Source organism: Ixodes scapularis, unplaced genomic scaffold (assembly GCF_016920785.2).
Source record: "Ixodes scapularis isolate PalLabHiFi unplaced genomic scaffold, ASM1692078v2 PGA_scaffold1__304_contigs__length_218370807, whole genome shotgun sequence".
Lineage (NCBI taxonomy): Eukaryota > Metazoa > Arthropoda > Arachnida > Ixodida > Ixodidae > Ixodes > Ixodes scapularis.
In genome coordinates this window covers 35,880,119-35,897,000 of record NW_024609846.1, presented here as the reverse complement: position 1 = coordinate 35,897,000, position 16,882 = coordinate 35,880,119, and the positions used below count along the sequence as shown (strand labels likewise).

Genomic DNA, 16,882 nt, shown 5'->3' with positions numbered 1-16,882 from the left:
TGGGGCCGTCTTCCTCCACACTTCTGACTTCACCTTTGGTGGCGTCATGTCGCCTTCCGAAGCTTCCTACCTCCGCGGTTTAGCCGGTGACTGGAAACGCAAAACGACAGCGATTGCCGTGACCATGTCCTTTTAGCCCACATTGGTCCTATACCGTTATAGCGACGGTTGCTGAACATCTTGGGAAGAAGCAGCGGCAAAGAAACTTGGGCGGTTGCTCTGGAAATTAATGTGAAATTGAGCATAATAGATGGTCTGTTCAACCGATATAAATAGATCTTATTTTATAGGGAGCTGTATTTTCTTAAATTTAAATTTGTCCTTGTGTTTTCGTAGATGATTCCAAAACTTATCACTACGTCCGACGAATTCTGCAAACGACTGCTGCTGGAAGGAGAAAAGACAGGGGCTGTTGAAGTTTCCGAGTAAGTCTCTGGCCGACGTCGATATGGCACGTTAAAATATTCAAATATATAAATTACATGTTTATCATATTGACCGGACGAGTCCTTTTGTAGACTGGTGCCTTCAAGTTTTGCTTTGTGTAAGAGAAGCTAGTCGCTTCTCGCCCAGTTCTTTGTGAACATGTTTAATATTATTTAAAATAAAACTTTGTATGCAATAAAGTGTGAGCAGAAAGCAGTAACTATTTTTCGTAGGGACATAAGGGATTCCTTTAAACGTTCACGGATTCCGCATAACCAGATAACGCAAAAAAAAAAAAAAAAAAAACTTGTAATGAACGCGTTGGTATGTTCTATACCTTCTTTTTTGTGGGTCGATAACTGCAGTGCGTTAAAGAACTCCTAGACTGCGGCGAACATACCGTGAAACAGCGACTTACAATGCCTGATAATCTACAGAACAAGAACGCCTATACTTCAATGTAATCATAATTGTTTGACAAGTTGCAAAAGAAAATATTTACGTGATCTGGATAAATCGGTCTCGATATCTTCTTAAATAACTTGATATATTTCGCTTGCAGGATGTTCGAGTCATGCGCCATGGATACAACGGCAGCCCTCGTCTACTCTCTAGACTTGAACACCCACGAAAATCTCGACCATCCCTTGGTACAATGCTGCAAGGGATTTTTTCGAGACCTGGGTGGATGGAAGATGATCTTGTTGTGTGAGTTGTATTTAAATCTTATATATGCCGCCCGACGATCGTCAATATTAATATAAAATAACAGATGGACGAGTTGAGAGCGTCTTCTGCTCCAAGAGCCTCTTTTACTTTAAACACATTGTCCGGTCACGAAGAAAATAAAAGTAAACAACTGTGTTCAAAAGCTTATTTCTCGACCCCTTTAAGTGCCGAAGTGACTTAATAAAATATTCAATATGCCTTTCATTAGAACGTTGATATTTGCGTCTATGAGAAGAAAAAAAAATGTTTCAGCATTAATCTAGAACCGATACGGCTGTTTAGAATAACTGGCTCCTCATTAACGCAGCTTGTTTCTATTATTTGAAGAGGCGCAGTTGGGTCTCACGCGCACGTTTTCAGTGTCACAGGGGGATATCTTCATATTCTGAAGGCTAGAAAGGTACGCGAGGAAAATCTTTACTGAGCATGCTTTAGTTGGCTATACGAAAGTAGAAAATAATTATTTTAAAACCATGTCGTTTGCGCAAGGAGAGGGCCAATAAGACCAGATGGGTAGGCACTAAAGTTTTTACACTCTAGTGTTATTTTGTAAACGTTATGATGGCAATGCATTGATGCCCACAAGCCTAGTAAAGCGAGACAGACAATAAACGTCTGCACCTAGCGAAAAAAAAAGAAAGAAAGAAAAAGAAGATTATCATGAAATATGTTGTTTGGTTATTGATTTCGTGTTGACAATGAAAAGAATCCAGGCACTGCTCTCATTTCCGGGTGAGAAAACCAAAATGAAATAACTCGAATCTGCACGCCGGAGTTGTAGGAATACTACCGACTTTCATATTGAGCGGTCCTATCAGGCGGTATCGTCACGGAAGACTCGTATGGTACTGATTACAAGAAATCGATTATTTATAAAATGAATCGGTGGGCTAGAATTGGTTAAACAGACCTCGTCCCTGCTGTCCACTTCATCTACTAGTCCTCGTCCTCTGCAGTGTTCGTGTCCGTAATCAAATTACTTGTTGGAGTAATTTTTGTATTCCTTCGGAAACATTTATATATAAAGCCATTACGAGACTTCTCTGGTTACTTTTTGGAGTACTAAAATTGCTTCCGACCGTTATTATGTGCCATTCTATTTTTTTTTTTTTAATTTTATAGCGTCCTGTTTGAACAAGTTTCCTACCAAAGATTCATCGAACATAAGTCTCCATCGGGAAGATATGGTTTACCAGATATTTATAGATTACGAAGATGTGTAGTTTATAATTCTTTGGTTCTAATCCAATAGTAAAGAGTACAAAAGACCCGTCTTCGAATCGCCAGAAAAATCTGTCGTTCTGAAAACCCGAAGTAATTTGGAAAAGTAACGGTTTTCCTTTCTGAGAAATGGTTAATTACTTTTCGTCTCGAGTAATCGAGTAATCTGATTGAGTACGTTTTGAGCGATAGTAATTGCGATCGATTACTTTTCTTGAGTAACTACATAGCTGCGGCGCAGGTTATTTAAAAATTGCAAATGGGGAGTTGGGGGGGGGGGGGGGGGGGGGGCGAGGCGGTGATTGATTGAACACGAGCCCCAGCCTAACGCTGGCATAGCCTCGTCGTGTTCCCTCTGTGCCTCGAGCTGGCTTCTGATGGCTGATATAAAACATTCAGAACACCCGTTTCCTTTTATCGGAGGTGTTGCCTACAGGCTACAGCGTACTTATAAATTAATCTGCCTGTTTATTACCACCTCCTCCTCCTAAAGCCTCTGTATACAGAAAAGTAGCGACATCCTTTGAAGAATGCCGCCTATTTTTGGAGCGATTCGGGCGGCGCTAACGTCGACGCGCGAGCGCGAAGGAGCAAAATATAACAATAAGAGTTTGCATAAGGGAGGAGGGGGGAGAAGGAATGCATATTCTGTCGGAGCGCAGTGCATGCTATGAGCTCATGTCGCCAATCAAATAACGCCGACTGTGCAACGTCAGTGCTTTCATCGTCTTTCTTTGAGCACCACCTTCGCGGCTGGTGGACCGTGACAGTGCGCTTTTATCCTGTATGTATGCATTTGCGTGTCTTTCAGCCCTTGACTGCGCTCTGACTCAAGTATAAACCAATTATAGGAAGGACGTTTGCTATCTTGGAGCGATCTAGGCGGCGCCACAGTCGACGCGTGGGTGTAAACGAACAAAACATAAAGATAAAAGGTGTGCGCGTCTAAGGAGAAGGGAAAAGATGTCGCTACCTTTCTTATTCAGGGGCATTACCTCCTCCTCTCCTCCCCCTCCCCCCTCCCCTCCCTCCCCCCTCCCCCCAAAGAGAAAAAGAAAAATGGGTATGCGTTGAAATGAGGTGCTGAAGCTCGAGCAGTTGATTATCATGAGCAGCCTATGAGATTTCAGCATTAGCAGATAAGAACGTCGAAGGACAATTTACGATACAAGCAGGGTGAATATATGATAAGCAAACCTCTAAGTTTATTAATCATTTGAGGAGTAAACACAATTTGGCGAGCAATACACTCGTGTAATTCTTTTTCACCTTCACACGCAGTCACCATGTCAAGAGTCTTCAAACTACTTCCGTTGGAGTTTCCGAGCAAGAAGGGCACCGAATACGTCAAAGAATTTACGACACATATGGCGCGTGAGCGCTGCGCTTCAAAAGAGGTAACGTTAATTCGCGTGTCGTGCGCATCAATTATTTGTAGAGTCCATGTTATAAATGCCAAGGAAAGTGTCCGCGCTGTTGTCACAGATTTCATCCGCCTCCGAATGGCGGGAAATAGAAAACAGACGTCGGTTGCGCCAGGGGATCCAGCAAGATCGCTGGACGTTAAAGACATCGGTGCATGTGCTTCCGAGAAAAAAAGTTTCATCGTGGTTTCGCTACGTTTATTCATGGACGCTAAAGGAAATCAAAATATCACTCGCAATTTCGGTTCCTGGCCTTGTTATTGTGACTGACAGCTGGTGGGGCTTTTTGGGTTCGCGTTTCTAGCGTTGTGATTTGTTCTTTGGCGTTTTCAACGGCGAATTTCTTAGTCTCGTTGGCCGAGGAGCGATTATAAAATGTTCGGGACCCTACGTGCTCGGACCACACCCTGGGCTATAAGTAACTTCGGCGCATCTATGCAAAACGATTGTGTTTTGTCACTTCGCTTTTTTTTTTTCTTTCGGCACCACCGATGTCAGCGCTTACATTTTGCCTCGCAGCACTTCCGCATTTATGCCCTGATAATTGCGAGAAAATAACTAGCATTACCATGTTTGTCTTAATGCCTCTTTTTAGGGATAAGCAAGAAAGGGAACTACGCCAAAGATGCTCTAATGTCCTAGTGACGTCGGTCTGAGATCCTTCCCCCTGCGCCTTCTGATTAAACATAAACCTATTGTTAGAGAGATCACAAGCTCACTGTTGACTGCTCTTGACAACTATGAACGGTATAACTATGCTGCATGCTTCATGTGGATCTGATCAATCTAACGCAGTTTGCTCAACTGTAAAAAAATGAACACATTAAACACTTAAGTACAACCATGTAACCGATGTCGTAGCATTCTGCTGTAAAACTTTACCAGTGCTGTAGCGACCTCCTCGAATATTTTCATATTAATCCGACGGCGTGAATTTTAGGTTGTCTTCAACGAAGTTTATGACTTAAATATTTTTCGATAGCAATTGTAAATAGTCAATGAGAAGAATTCGATTAATGATAGTCAATGACATTTTAATAAGAAACAATATAGATAGCGTGTATTAGGGAGTTTTAGTAGATCGTTTCCAAAGGCCCGCTACTGCTACGGTCGCGCGCTTCAGAGCATGCATCAGAGTGGCAGCGCGAGCTCCCGCCACAAATAGCGTGACCCGAAAACACGATCTACTAAAACTCTCTATTGACCACTACATATTACCGAGCGCGCACCTGACCAAGCAGGCAGCGCGCTCGTGGCCTCAACGCCTTCAGAGATTGAGGGCCAATGTTGGAATCGTGTTCCGTGTGCTTACCTTGAGGTGCCACTAAATTGCTACCGAGAAAAATATCCTATTGGTCGGGAGTCACCACCGACCTGTACAGGCGCGCTTTCCGCTCGAAGCGGCGTGAGCTGTCCATTTTTACGCGAGTGACAGTGTGCAATATTTTTCTAATCTCAAAGTCACGGTATGTCCTGCAGGCCATACATTGTGCTCGAATGAATGTACAAAAGTTTCATCGTGGTTTTTGCTACGTTTAGTTGGAGAGCCATTAGGGAACGGATGATGCAAGACAAATTTTTCCATCGCGTGCTTCACGGTGGACTTGGACTCTCGCATCTTTTTGCGAGACAGCTGGTAGCACGTTCCTTTTTTCTGCGGGAGTAAGAACATCCTTTTGTTCGTACACAGTTTCAAACAAAACTGTCTCCTTTTTTGCCATCCTTCCTTTTGTCATCCCATGGTGGCGAACCAGGCAGACTCGTGGGATTTCAGAATGAGGTGGTCGATACCGTGCTGTTTTTGTCTGCTTTTTTTTTTTCACTATCTGTCTGTCGTCGTTAAGAAAACGCTTCTGCGCGATTTGTCGATTATTTTGTTTCCAACCCCACTGTACAGAGCTGTCGCGAGCGTTGGGGGCCAGGAGGTGCTAAAGCGTGTCAAGCGCCTCTGTGTACCGCCGTCGGTCAAAACTTTATTTTTCACTTTGCATTCTAATAAACTGCCAGTCAAGGTGTGGTTAAAGGAAAAAAACTTGAATGTGCCGTGGACGGTGGACTGCATCTTATGGAAAAAGCCTGAAACCACCGAACACGTAGTTATTCTTTGCTTTGACGTGGTACTTGTTTTTTGGGATGTGCTCCAGCGCACATTGAAAAAAGAGTTGAGCATCACCCAATCTGGCATTCGTTTTTGAACATCGATGGTGCTAATGATGTGTCTTATGAAATATTTATGTTACTAGGATTGTGTAGCATTTAGAGGTGGCGCATGGCTGTCCGTCATGCAGACGTTAATGCGAAAGAGGTGTAATACTACTGTTTTAATTTAGTAAGGCAAGTGCAAAATATTTTTTCGAATGGTGAGCCGAAACCCGATTGGTTAGGGATTTCTCGTCCGCTCCTCAAGATGCGAGGGTTTTAATTTACTCTACAAAAAGGAATTGTGGAGCTTCTTTAAATAATTTGACCGTTTGGCTTTCTCATTGCAATAAATATATATATATATATATATATATATATATATATATATATATATATATATATATATATATATATATATATAAAAAAGACGCTGATGGCCTCACGGTTATCGCGCCTGCGTTCCTCGCAATAAGCCAGGGTTCGATGCCTCGCCGCGGGTACACATCTTTGTTGACTCTGTAAAGTGATGTTTCGAGAACCGTGTTGCTTGTTCTAGGTCAGAATGTTCAACGCGATGAATTTTCTAGGCCGACTGTTCCAGAAGCCCACGCGTGTACAAAAGGGGCTCCACCTGGCGAGCCGGAGTCAGTCTCGCCCCAGCGTCCGATCTTGCTGTTACGCCGACTTCGACGCCGGCAACGCTCTATAGTTATCTTCTGCTCCTTTTGTCTTAGGCACAAGTTCGCCCCATTAAACGTTTCATTTCCCTCAGTTATTCCTTGTTCGTCACCTCGTCATTCGTGACAATATTCACTTGACTTGTATCGTTCCGTTTGATATTTTGCGTAGACGGCAAAATAATGTTCTTGGGTATTGTTTTTCCAGAAATTTGAGGATGTCCTTCAACTTTGCCTCGATGCTGTGATGAGTGGACGGAGCCCCCACAACTTCAAAATATCCGGTTTGCAATTTTATCTTGACTTATTTAAGCGCCCTTAATGCGCACGCTCTTGGACAAAGTAAACTGGAACGACGAAGCAACAATTGACAGATACAAGTGGCCTCGCCCGGAGGCTTGAAATACATGACAGATGTGCTACGAAATTACGTATTCCTGGCCGTATTAAACCCGTCCAGGGGAGTGCGAGGGAAGCGCACAGCCAACCGTGCTAATTTGACAGAAGGTTTGTTCCTGGTGTCACCATTCACATTCGAATCAGTGTGGGGTAGCACCCCATAAAATCAAACTACGCGTAACAACTTTAGAAATTAATACTTTAAACTCTCGCGCATTAGGCGAGCTTACAGAGAGGGTTATTTCCCCGTGCCCGTTCGTTCTCAGCATACTAACGCGCATCAAGCAGTCTTTGTCGGTCACCGTGTTTAAGCATCGACTCCTGCGCGAAGCGTGTCATCTATGGACGAGTCCACACCCAAAGCTGACACGGTGTTTGTGTCCAATACGTTTTAGCACGTGTCCACGCCGAGCAACCACTTAGCACTCCTGTCCAATAATTCACGCTTAGCGCTAGTGCCCAAAATACGGCGGTTTCAGATAATTGGTGCTGCAGCTACTGGATGGTGCTGACTATTAAAACCGACAAGTTCGCGCTTTCCACTTTTCCCCTGCTTCCTGCTCTCCACCCTTCCACCCTGTCCACCGTTGTTTCTTTCCTTCTCCCCGAAGGCGAGTAGGATTTTCTGCCTTGCAGAATCTCGAGTCTGGTCGTCGGACTTTAAGAAAAGAAGCTTATATCACAGTTTGTCGTTACTTCTAAAGGAGCGACCGCGCTGTGTCTCTGCCGGTAGTTCACGCGTACCATTTCAGTTTGCAAACACTCTTAGTGTAGTTACAAGTTTTTTTAACTGTATATACAGATAAAAAAAGTAAGAAGGAATGACAAACGTATCAATTTTCTGGTGGTCTACTTCAGAGAAAATGTGTGCTTTGTGATGGACGATATTGAAGATCACCTCAAACGTCTCCAGCAGTAGCCCCTGACATTTGAGGTATCTGGCTCGCACATTGTCTTAAAATATATAAAAAGAACATCATACAGGATGCGCTTGTCAATGTATGAAAAGTTGTTTTCATAACCCTACGAATTCATGATGTCAATGCACCACAGATCTGAAAAGGGAGAAATCATCAGCGGCTTGGGAATCTCTCTTTCAGGTCGCCAATTTCTAAGTCAAGGTCTTGTTCGATGCTTCAGGTTCGTCCAAACTCCAGAACTAGTCTGTCAGAGGAAAGTGAGAAAAGCTTGTAAATTATAATGGTTTTATTCAAATTGCTTTCCATAATCTAATATTGCAGAGGCCCTCAACATTTCGCGCCGCGTACACTGTCGTCCATCTCCGGTTGTTTCATATTTCACAAGTTGTAAAGCTTCGAGAGCATGGAAGTGCCAAAGAACAGTCGTTCATTATGCAAATTCAGACAATTTACACACTGTGAGCGAATGCTTCCGATGCCGTGTGCACTTATTCTCCCAATATTCTTCTTTTAGAATCAGAAATAAACGACATCGCTGCGCAATGCATGTTCTTGTTCGTTGCTGGCACTGACAGCCTCACGGTAACGTTGACTTGGACGGCCTACTCCCTCGCCCTGCACCCGGAGTGTCAAGAGAAGGTTATCGAAGAGATCGACAATGCTGTAAAACAGGTAAATTCACAATTAGCATTAAGGATATACTCGTTCGAGCGTCGGAAAGAGCATGGGAACGATGATTACCTTTAAAATAAAAAGAAAGGAATCGTGAGGTTTTCCGTCCAGAAGCAACTAAGGCTATAGCAAAGCCCCAAGGTCCCCTGGAAAAGCGGCGTTTGTAATTACGTTAGTACAACAACCATTAGTTTAAGACATCAGAAATCAAGTTTTTCTACACTCTAAAAAAAGCCCGTGCGTCTGCTTTCACGTAGAACACCCGGAGAGCCAATCACCGCAACTTACGGAGGAAGTTCAGGGAATGACAATGCCGAAACATATGTTTAGACTAAAAAACGCAGTCTTGTGACATTAAGCAATGCAAAACGTCATGCTTGCATTGCTTAATGTCACAACTCAGACTGCGTTTTTTAGTCTAAACATATGTTTCGGCATTGTCATTCCCTGAGCTTCCTTCGTAAGTTGCGGTGATTGGCACTCCGGGTGTTGTGCAGGAAAGCAGACGCACGGGCGTTTTTTAGAGTGTACTATGTACACGGAGCGACACGGGATGTACGAATTACCGATTGACGTTTTGTTTTTGTTTTTCTTTTTGTCAATTCTAAGAGCATCATCAAAACTAGTCGTCCGGTTGTGAGCGCTCTTTGGGGCTCAAACCTAAGGATTAAACCTTGGCGCCTCCTTAACACAATCTCTTTATAAACCTCGAAAGCGAAAAAAAAAAAAGTCGGTTCTCGTGTTCGCTTGAACCTTGTTGTGCAGTGCACGTCGTGTTCTCTCGAAAAATTCGGAAACATCATGAAATAGACATCACTAAGAACAGCTATATCGCTTACTTTTAATTGTTATATCTCGCATTTACTGAACTGGGGCGTGGCAAGTATCGAGACTTAGACTACGCGGCCTGCAAGTTCGTCTCCTTTTTGGCTTGTTTTCCCCACAATACGCGCTTACGTGCTTTTGTTTCCTCCCGACCTCAACCAATGGCGATACGCGCTTGACTGCCTCGTCATCGCGCGTTCCCTACGTCGCCTTTTGACTAGCGTGCTCCCGTTTTCGTTCCATTGCACAAAATACGCACTTTGGAATACTTGCTCGCCGAATTGTTGGGAAGTCATAATTATTGCGGCGATTCTCGAAGCAATAAGCGGAAACACAATAAATCAAGGCTTGCGTTTCTTAAAATGCCAGTGGCCATAGTTTAGAAATTGGCGCAGAGCAGATTGACTGAACGTTCAACAAGGACCCTCTTGAAGATACATCGGTGGCCTTAATGGCATGTATTGAAAGCACGTATAATACGGTAATCAGGTATGCCTGCAGTATGGGATGAAATGGGGCCTCCTTTTTTTCCTTATGGAGACGGTTTACATTAGGATTGGGGAGAGAATAACATATAGCTGAAAATCAACGAATTAACGATTGCCTATGTCTGTACTAGTTTTTAATTTCTCTACAGGGTATGCGCGCCACTTTCGGCCACCATGAAGGGAAGAAAGAAATACTTCCGGTTCCCCTATCTTTACCTTATGTTTGGGTGGGTGCGCGACGACTGTTGGTTCGATACAGAGCTACACTCTAGAAATGCCCAGTGATCGTGCGTTTCCGTTGCCGGTGCGTACCGGTACGAACAGAATGTGACAAGTGAAGTTATTTCGATTATCTCAAAAGAAGGGACGCCACCGACGCCGCTGAGCCTCGGTGATCGGAAAACGATGGTATTGGCCACAGATCTCAATGACGGGAGAGCGCCTTTAGAGTGCGCGACACTAGAGCGCCGACGTTAGAGCGCACGACACGAGGGCGCTGCGACAGTAGCGCGCTTGACACTAGAGCGCACGACACGAGAGCGCACGACCAGTTGAGCGCGCGACACGAGAGCGCACCCCAGTTGAGCAAACACCGAAAAATGTGTGATGTACCTGCGGCTCCACAGACAGAACAAAATTGTGCGACTCATCGGAGTGAACCATTGGTGATTTTTTTATTCATTAACTATGCCTTTAATAAAAATAAAAAGGGTACGACTCTTTCTAACCAATTGTTTATTGAGATTGGAGAGAAGGGGGGGCAGGGGAGTGGGCTGGGGCATATTGGTACCGGGAAAGGTTGCAGTTGAGTGTAGCAGCGAGTTTAAGATTTCTTCACAGTGCTGCGGTGCGCCTCTCGGATATTCTATAAATAGTTTAATTTTTACAATATTTTGTCTATTGTTGACATGCATTTGAGCTCCGATCTATTTGGCGGCTATTTAGACACCCCTCGCATAAGCTTAAATGGTATTCTGACGTCGATGTCGGTAATGAAGAAAGATCACCGCTAAAATGGATCTGTAAAAAACTCATCGAAGGAAAGCTCAGCGCAATTTTATCGCAAGCAGATCTTTCCAGCCTTTTAAGGGATACAGGAAAACCTCTCCTGAAAATCTGTGATATACAAAATCAACGAACTATTGAAGCCTTCATTAGTTCTTTGATTTAGAAAACGTTAGAGAAAAAGTTAAAAGTTAGAGAAAAACATGGCAGCTGATCTTGGCTAGATCACCGGCAATGCTTTTTTTTTTTTTCTTTCCGCAAAAATGCACGCTACAGATATTCTTTTTTTTTTTTCTGTTAGCGTTTTGTAATACATCTTGGTTTGTCACATGCAAACATTTCGTCGACTCATTTCACAATGTCATTTCTAAATTCCGCGGCATACAACCCTGCCAATTGTACATAAAACACGCGATGCCCGAAGAAGTGGTCGGTCTGGTCGGGGTACTCGCGCTAGACTGGTTGTGCGCTCTCGTGACGGGCGCTCTAAAGGTCTATTCAAACGATGCACCTTGATGGCGAATCTTGTCGCGAAACTAGGTTTCGGGAAACAGATGCCCCGTCTGAACGCGACCGAAAAAGTGGCGCTCCTTCGAAATAAGTGGCGCGTGGTCCTCGCTTCTGGAGCAATTTTTCGCTGAAACCTCGCCGGGGCCTGTCAATCACCCGAAGGAGAAACGCGGACGCCTCCAATGGCCGCTTGACTTCGCTATGACGCATGGAGAATAGAAGGGTAGGAGAGGGCATGACGTCGTCCGCGTAGCCTCCACAAGCCATGCTCCCTTGACGCCTCGCCTCTTTCTCATTTTTCTCCTTACTCTCCTCACTTCTCAGGCGAACGTGACCACATCACGTGACCGTAGCTAGCCTTCGTCTAGCTATGGTGCACTAGAATACACCACAGCCTAGCCTTCGATCTAATAAAACCTACCGGACGGAGCGCGCGCAAGCCTGCAAGGGATCCTCCTACAATCAACCATCCATCTCGCACGTGACATGTCACGCGCACCAATCGCAAAGGAGATCTGCGGTCACGCTGGGCACAGAATCGTTTAAACTTTTTATGACTAGGCTTCACCAATACTGCAACGTGCCCCCTCCTAGTACTTCTAACCTCCTTGCTATGACGTCTGGCCTTCGAGGAGGAGCGAGCTTTTGGAGGAGTCTGATTTTCGGCCGATTCCGCACCCGAGCCAAAGCCGAAAGAAAAAAAGCGAACATGGTGACCGACAAGCGGAGAAGTGGTGCGTACAGGCGACGAGTCTTGTTCCTACTCGGTTGCAGGTAACGGCGCTTTAGCAGCACGGGTTGGTGGCGCGGTGCAGATTCATCAACAGTCGCGAGGAGTGCAAGCACCGCATAGATAGCCACGCTTACATAAAAGCGACTTCAGCGCATCGACTTCACTCGTTCTTCGAACGAAGCCGACGCGGCAACATTTACATGAATGCGCACCGAGTATATTTCGATGGGTCATTGTTATAACTTTGTGATTTACTAGATTTTGATATATGTATATTTTGTATATCTTGTATTACTGCGCAGCAATTTTTCCACCGTTGCTTTCTTGTTTTATGCGCAACCATTGTTTTTTTGTAGCATTATATATGTTTACCGCCCACCCTGCTTGGACCTCGAAAAGTCCGCAGTATGTACTAAATAAATAAATAAATACACGAAGGCGCGCCACGCCGTGTCAAAGCTCAAATTTATGCAGTTCCGGCACCAGCCTTACCACGTTTTCCGGTGCATCGCACCGGAGGCCTTTCGACGCGTTCAGTGAACGTAAAGATCGTGCCCGCTGTCTTCGGTGCTGTGGAAAAAGTTACGAGACGGAAGAGACATCAAAACCCCAAGCGATTCGGGCTCGAAGCCGGGCCGCCGGGTCACTCTGGACCAAAGGCGACGTGTGTGCACTCGCTTTGAGGAAGCCCCCGCAGCCTCCGCGCTTCGCCGCGCCAGAACTCGCCGCGACCGGACCAACCGGACCCCGAGTCCGAAAGGCTCCTGTGCAGCCAGGAACGGCACTGAGGTATAGGAGCTGCTCGTTCTGCGCTACCATGCAGTGCTTTACAGTGCTCGGAGCTCTCGGGGAAAAATTGCGGGCGACCATACGGGACCGCTCTCCGCGCCGCCGACGAGGTTGGCCGCCACCATGTTCTCAGCTGTTCACTAGCTCCCGCAGCCGAGCGCCTTCCCATAATCTTCCCCGTTCCAAAATGCGATGCGACCTCCGCGCGCTCTAACGTCGCGGCGCTCTCGAGTCGCGCGCTCTAACGTCGCGGCGCTCTAGTGTCGCGCGCTCTAACGTCGCGGCGCTCTAGTGTCGCGTCGCTAACGTCGTGGCGCTCTACTGTCGGCGCTCTAATGTCGGCGCTCAAGTGTCGTGCGCTCTAGTGTTGTACAGCCCTCACTGACAATTGCTGGATCGCGCTTTCCTGCTTGTTCGCTGCAGCGCGAGTGTGGCCACCGGACGGCCATCGTGTATGGTATGTTTCTGTCGTTTTGCTAGCGTCTTGCTGCGGTATTCCAGCGTGCTATAAACACGTTTTCAACTCGTTCTTCGTCAATCGCCGAAGAAGCTTTCAAGACTGTGTACCATTGAGACTTGGCGTTGTGAACACGTGGAAATTTTTACTAAAGCGCAGTGTCGCAGGAAAAAGGCACAACACGTCGAAAGCAAGTTTCGCCGGTCTGGCGGCGTGTTCAAAGCTTCCTTGGCACGCCGAGTCGCCGTGTCTCTGTGCTTTCGCACGCTTAAATACCGACCAAAAATGGACGCCATGTGTATGTGTTTTGCGAGTGCAATGTGCGTGAAGCCGTATGTGCCTCTGGATCAGCGTATTAATTTACTCTGACGACTGTATACTTGCGGCACTCGCGGTCCAGGAACGAGCTTATTCCAGCGTCCAGTAGCGACGGAAGAGGGGGGGGAAGGTACGTCTTTTTTTCGTCCATAGGCGATTTACAGAATACTGCGTAAGACAGCTCCTCATCACTGATCAGTGCTGGCTCATTATCAACCTTCTTAATTGTACTTGACGTTTGAGCGCGGCTCGCCTAATTGTGATTGGTCAACAGATTGCACACGACCGTAAGCGCCGCGCTTCAGATTTTCATTATCGCCGTCTTCTACTTTTGCCTTCGAAAACCCTCCTTGCTCCGCAGCTTTCTCTATTCGTGCTCCCATGTGATCCATTAAAGCAGATTTGGAACATAGCCGTGGTAAATAGTACATAAGAACACGTACATATCTCCCTCCCTTTATTGATAGCAGCTCACCGCAACACCTGGACGATCCGGAACTCCGTGGCCGCAATATATATGATTTAAAGACATCTACGCGCGTCACACCTTCAAAACTTTGGTGCGGCGTCGATTCTTGATCGGTATCCAAGCGTGCGAAGGCACAAAGATGCAGCAGTCGGTGTGCCAAGGAAGCTTTGACCACGCCGCGAGACCGGCGACTCTTGCTTTCGCACGAGTTGTACCTTTAGGTACGTACGGCTTCACGCACATTGCACTCGCAAAACACATCCACGCGGCGTCGATTCTTGGTCGGTATCCAAGCGTGCGAAGGCACAGAGACACGGCACTTCGGCGTGCCAAGGAAGCTTTCAACACGCCAACAGACCGGCTAAACTTGCTTTTGACGATTTGTGCCTTTTTCCTGTGACACTGCGTTTCGTAAAGTTTTCCAGGTGTTCACAACGGCACGTCTCAACGGTACACAGAGTCTTAAAAAACACTTCTTCGGCGAATGACGACGAACGAGTAGAAAACGTGTCTATAGCAAGCTGGAAAACCGCAGCGAAACGCTAGCAAACCGACAAAAATATACCATGCACGATGGCCGTCCGGTGGCCGCTTTCGGGGAGCGGGAATGGGCAATCCAGCAATGGTCATCGAGATGATAGCGAACCGCGCGCACGAAGGTTTCTCCGGCCGTCTCATGTGCGAGTGTAATTGCGCTAACTCCGTCGCTCGCCGCGAGAGGTGGTGATGTCCGCCCAGTTATAATAAAGGGGCGAGCCGTCAGCGTAGCAGGTAGAGATCTGCACTGGTACAGGCCAGCCCGCGGGCCACGCACCGGGCTCGGGCTTCGCGGCCGCATTCATGAAGGGCCCGGGACGAGTGCGGGCCTCGCATTCAAGTCTATACACGAACTCATCTCTGTTACGTCACGGCGCGGTGGTGGCGCGTCGGACGCACTTCCGGTCCGGGGCTGTGGGCGGAAGTGCCCATGTGAGACGTGTATTCCTGCGTTGTTTTGAAAGGAACCAGACAAAAAGCTGCCTTCTTGTCGAAATGCTGCGACTGGGGCTGTACCAAAAGGGTCGAGAAAGGTTTGAAGGTCAGTCTTCATGCGCTCGGTTTGTCCGAGAACGTGGATATGTGCCGTGAAAAGGGAAATCGAGACGCCATCGGACGACGATTGCTTGGGCGGGAAGCATTTTGGGTTGAATTCACGGATACTTCTGGCCATCAGATTTATTTGTTTTGTTCCAAAATGAACGCCGGAAAACCGTCAAGTTGAACGGACCACCTGCGGACTACGTTTAGTGCGTCTTCAAGTTCAAACGGTCGCCTGATCGTTCGAACTGTCGTCTGCTCTTTCAAACGTTTCTGCTTGTCGCCTGCTCTTTTAGAGGACACCGGCCCGTAGACCAAACGTGGGCCCGGTACTTGCGATAAGAAGTAAGTGCAGGCCTGAAAAGATTTAAGTTTGAAGGCTGGTAAGCAGGCTCGACGTAAACAGTAGATACAAGGAGGTGTTGATCATTGTTACCAGTGGCCATCACCAACTTGTTATGCCTGATTCACTTGGTTAGATTCTGCTTGCAATTTTCAGTGTCGACGTCGACCGTCTCAGCTACGGTTCACGCTTTTGCGGCCCGAGCGACGTCGCCACTGAAAATTGTGAGCGAAACCTCATAATGTGAATCAGGCTTCAGCGTACATTCTGCGGCGTCCAGGCGGAATGAATCGCCAGATGTCAGATTATTCACGCGAAGTTTTGCGGTGTAACGAGCATCGTTAATTTCGCTGACGCCGCTCAAGTAGTCAGACATCGTTAGGAGGACGCAGAATCAACAATTCCAACGCCAAAAAGAGCGCGGCGACTCACACCGACGCCGACAACATCGCATTTCAATGGTTTGTTTATGGGCGACGGCGAGCTTCTTGCCCACACCCCCATCACGCATGCGCGGCGCCGGTGACGTCCGCTAGGGGCGCTCCGGGCGCTCAGGTTTGTTTGTAAACATGAGTTGGTGTATAAAGCGGCGGGACAAGCCAGCATTATCTTTTTTTTAGCGGCATGTTTATTGGAAGCTTGTTCGGGGGGGGGGGGGGGGGGGGGGGGTTGAAAGAGGAATCACAGTGTTGAAAGAGGAACAGATGTTGAAGCATGTTTGTGTGCGCGTATATATTTTTGCACGGTTACGTGTGTGTGCAGCGAGTGCTCTTCCAGAGCACTAGCGGCGCTGCGTTCGTTTCGTTCCCGGCGCCGCCGCCATCACATGCCATCGCTTGCACCCATCAACACGTGCATGTACGCGCCTACACAATGCGCACCCTGACCGGCGTAAACCATCTGTGCGTTACGAGTGCCCGCATCCCCAATTCGTGTCGCGCATTGCCGCCATAATTTCTGCCCTAAACATGCTTATAGTTCAAGCAAACTACAGTATGACCTGCATAATTTCCGTAATAAACAATAACAAGATATAAAAAAGGTCAACACGAGGTCCTGCACTTTTGTAGTATCAAGCCTTGTGCTCAGCCTCAAAAATCTACGTCAAACAACGGGGGGAAATCGCGTCTAATCTGAAATCTCAAGGCTTGGAATATTTAAATAAAGTAGGTTGGAAGACGGAAAAGGATTGAATTTATAGATAGATCAGAGTTATTTTTCTTGAGACCCTATTGTCTGTTTGCATATCAATTAACTT

General features: G+C 46.6%; 1 protein-coding gene across 1 annotated transcript in view; it reads left to right on the top strand.

Moving 5' to 3' along the window:
• The window catches only part of LOC115316322 (cytochrome P450 3A41), a 45,540-nt gene that overhangs the window by 15,242 nt on the left and 13,416 nt on the right, over window positions 1-16,882 (top strand). The window contains exons 6-10 of the mRNA XM_040216519.2: window positions 337-425; window positions 989-1,134; window positions 3,658-3,773; window positions 6,828-6,903; window positions 8,453-8,610. Coding sequence (XP_040072453.2) covers window positions 337-425; window positions 989-1,134; window positions 3,658-3,773; window positions 6,828-6,903; window positions 8,453-8,610 — 585 coding nt within the window. The remainder of the gene's footprint in view (window positions 1-336; window positions 426-988; window positions 1,135-3,657; window positions 3,774-6,827; window positions 6,904-8,452; window positions 8,611-16,882) is intronic.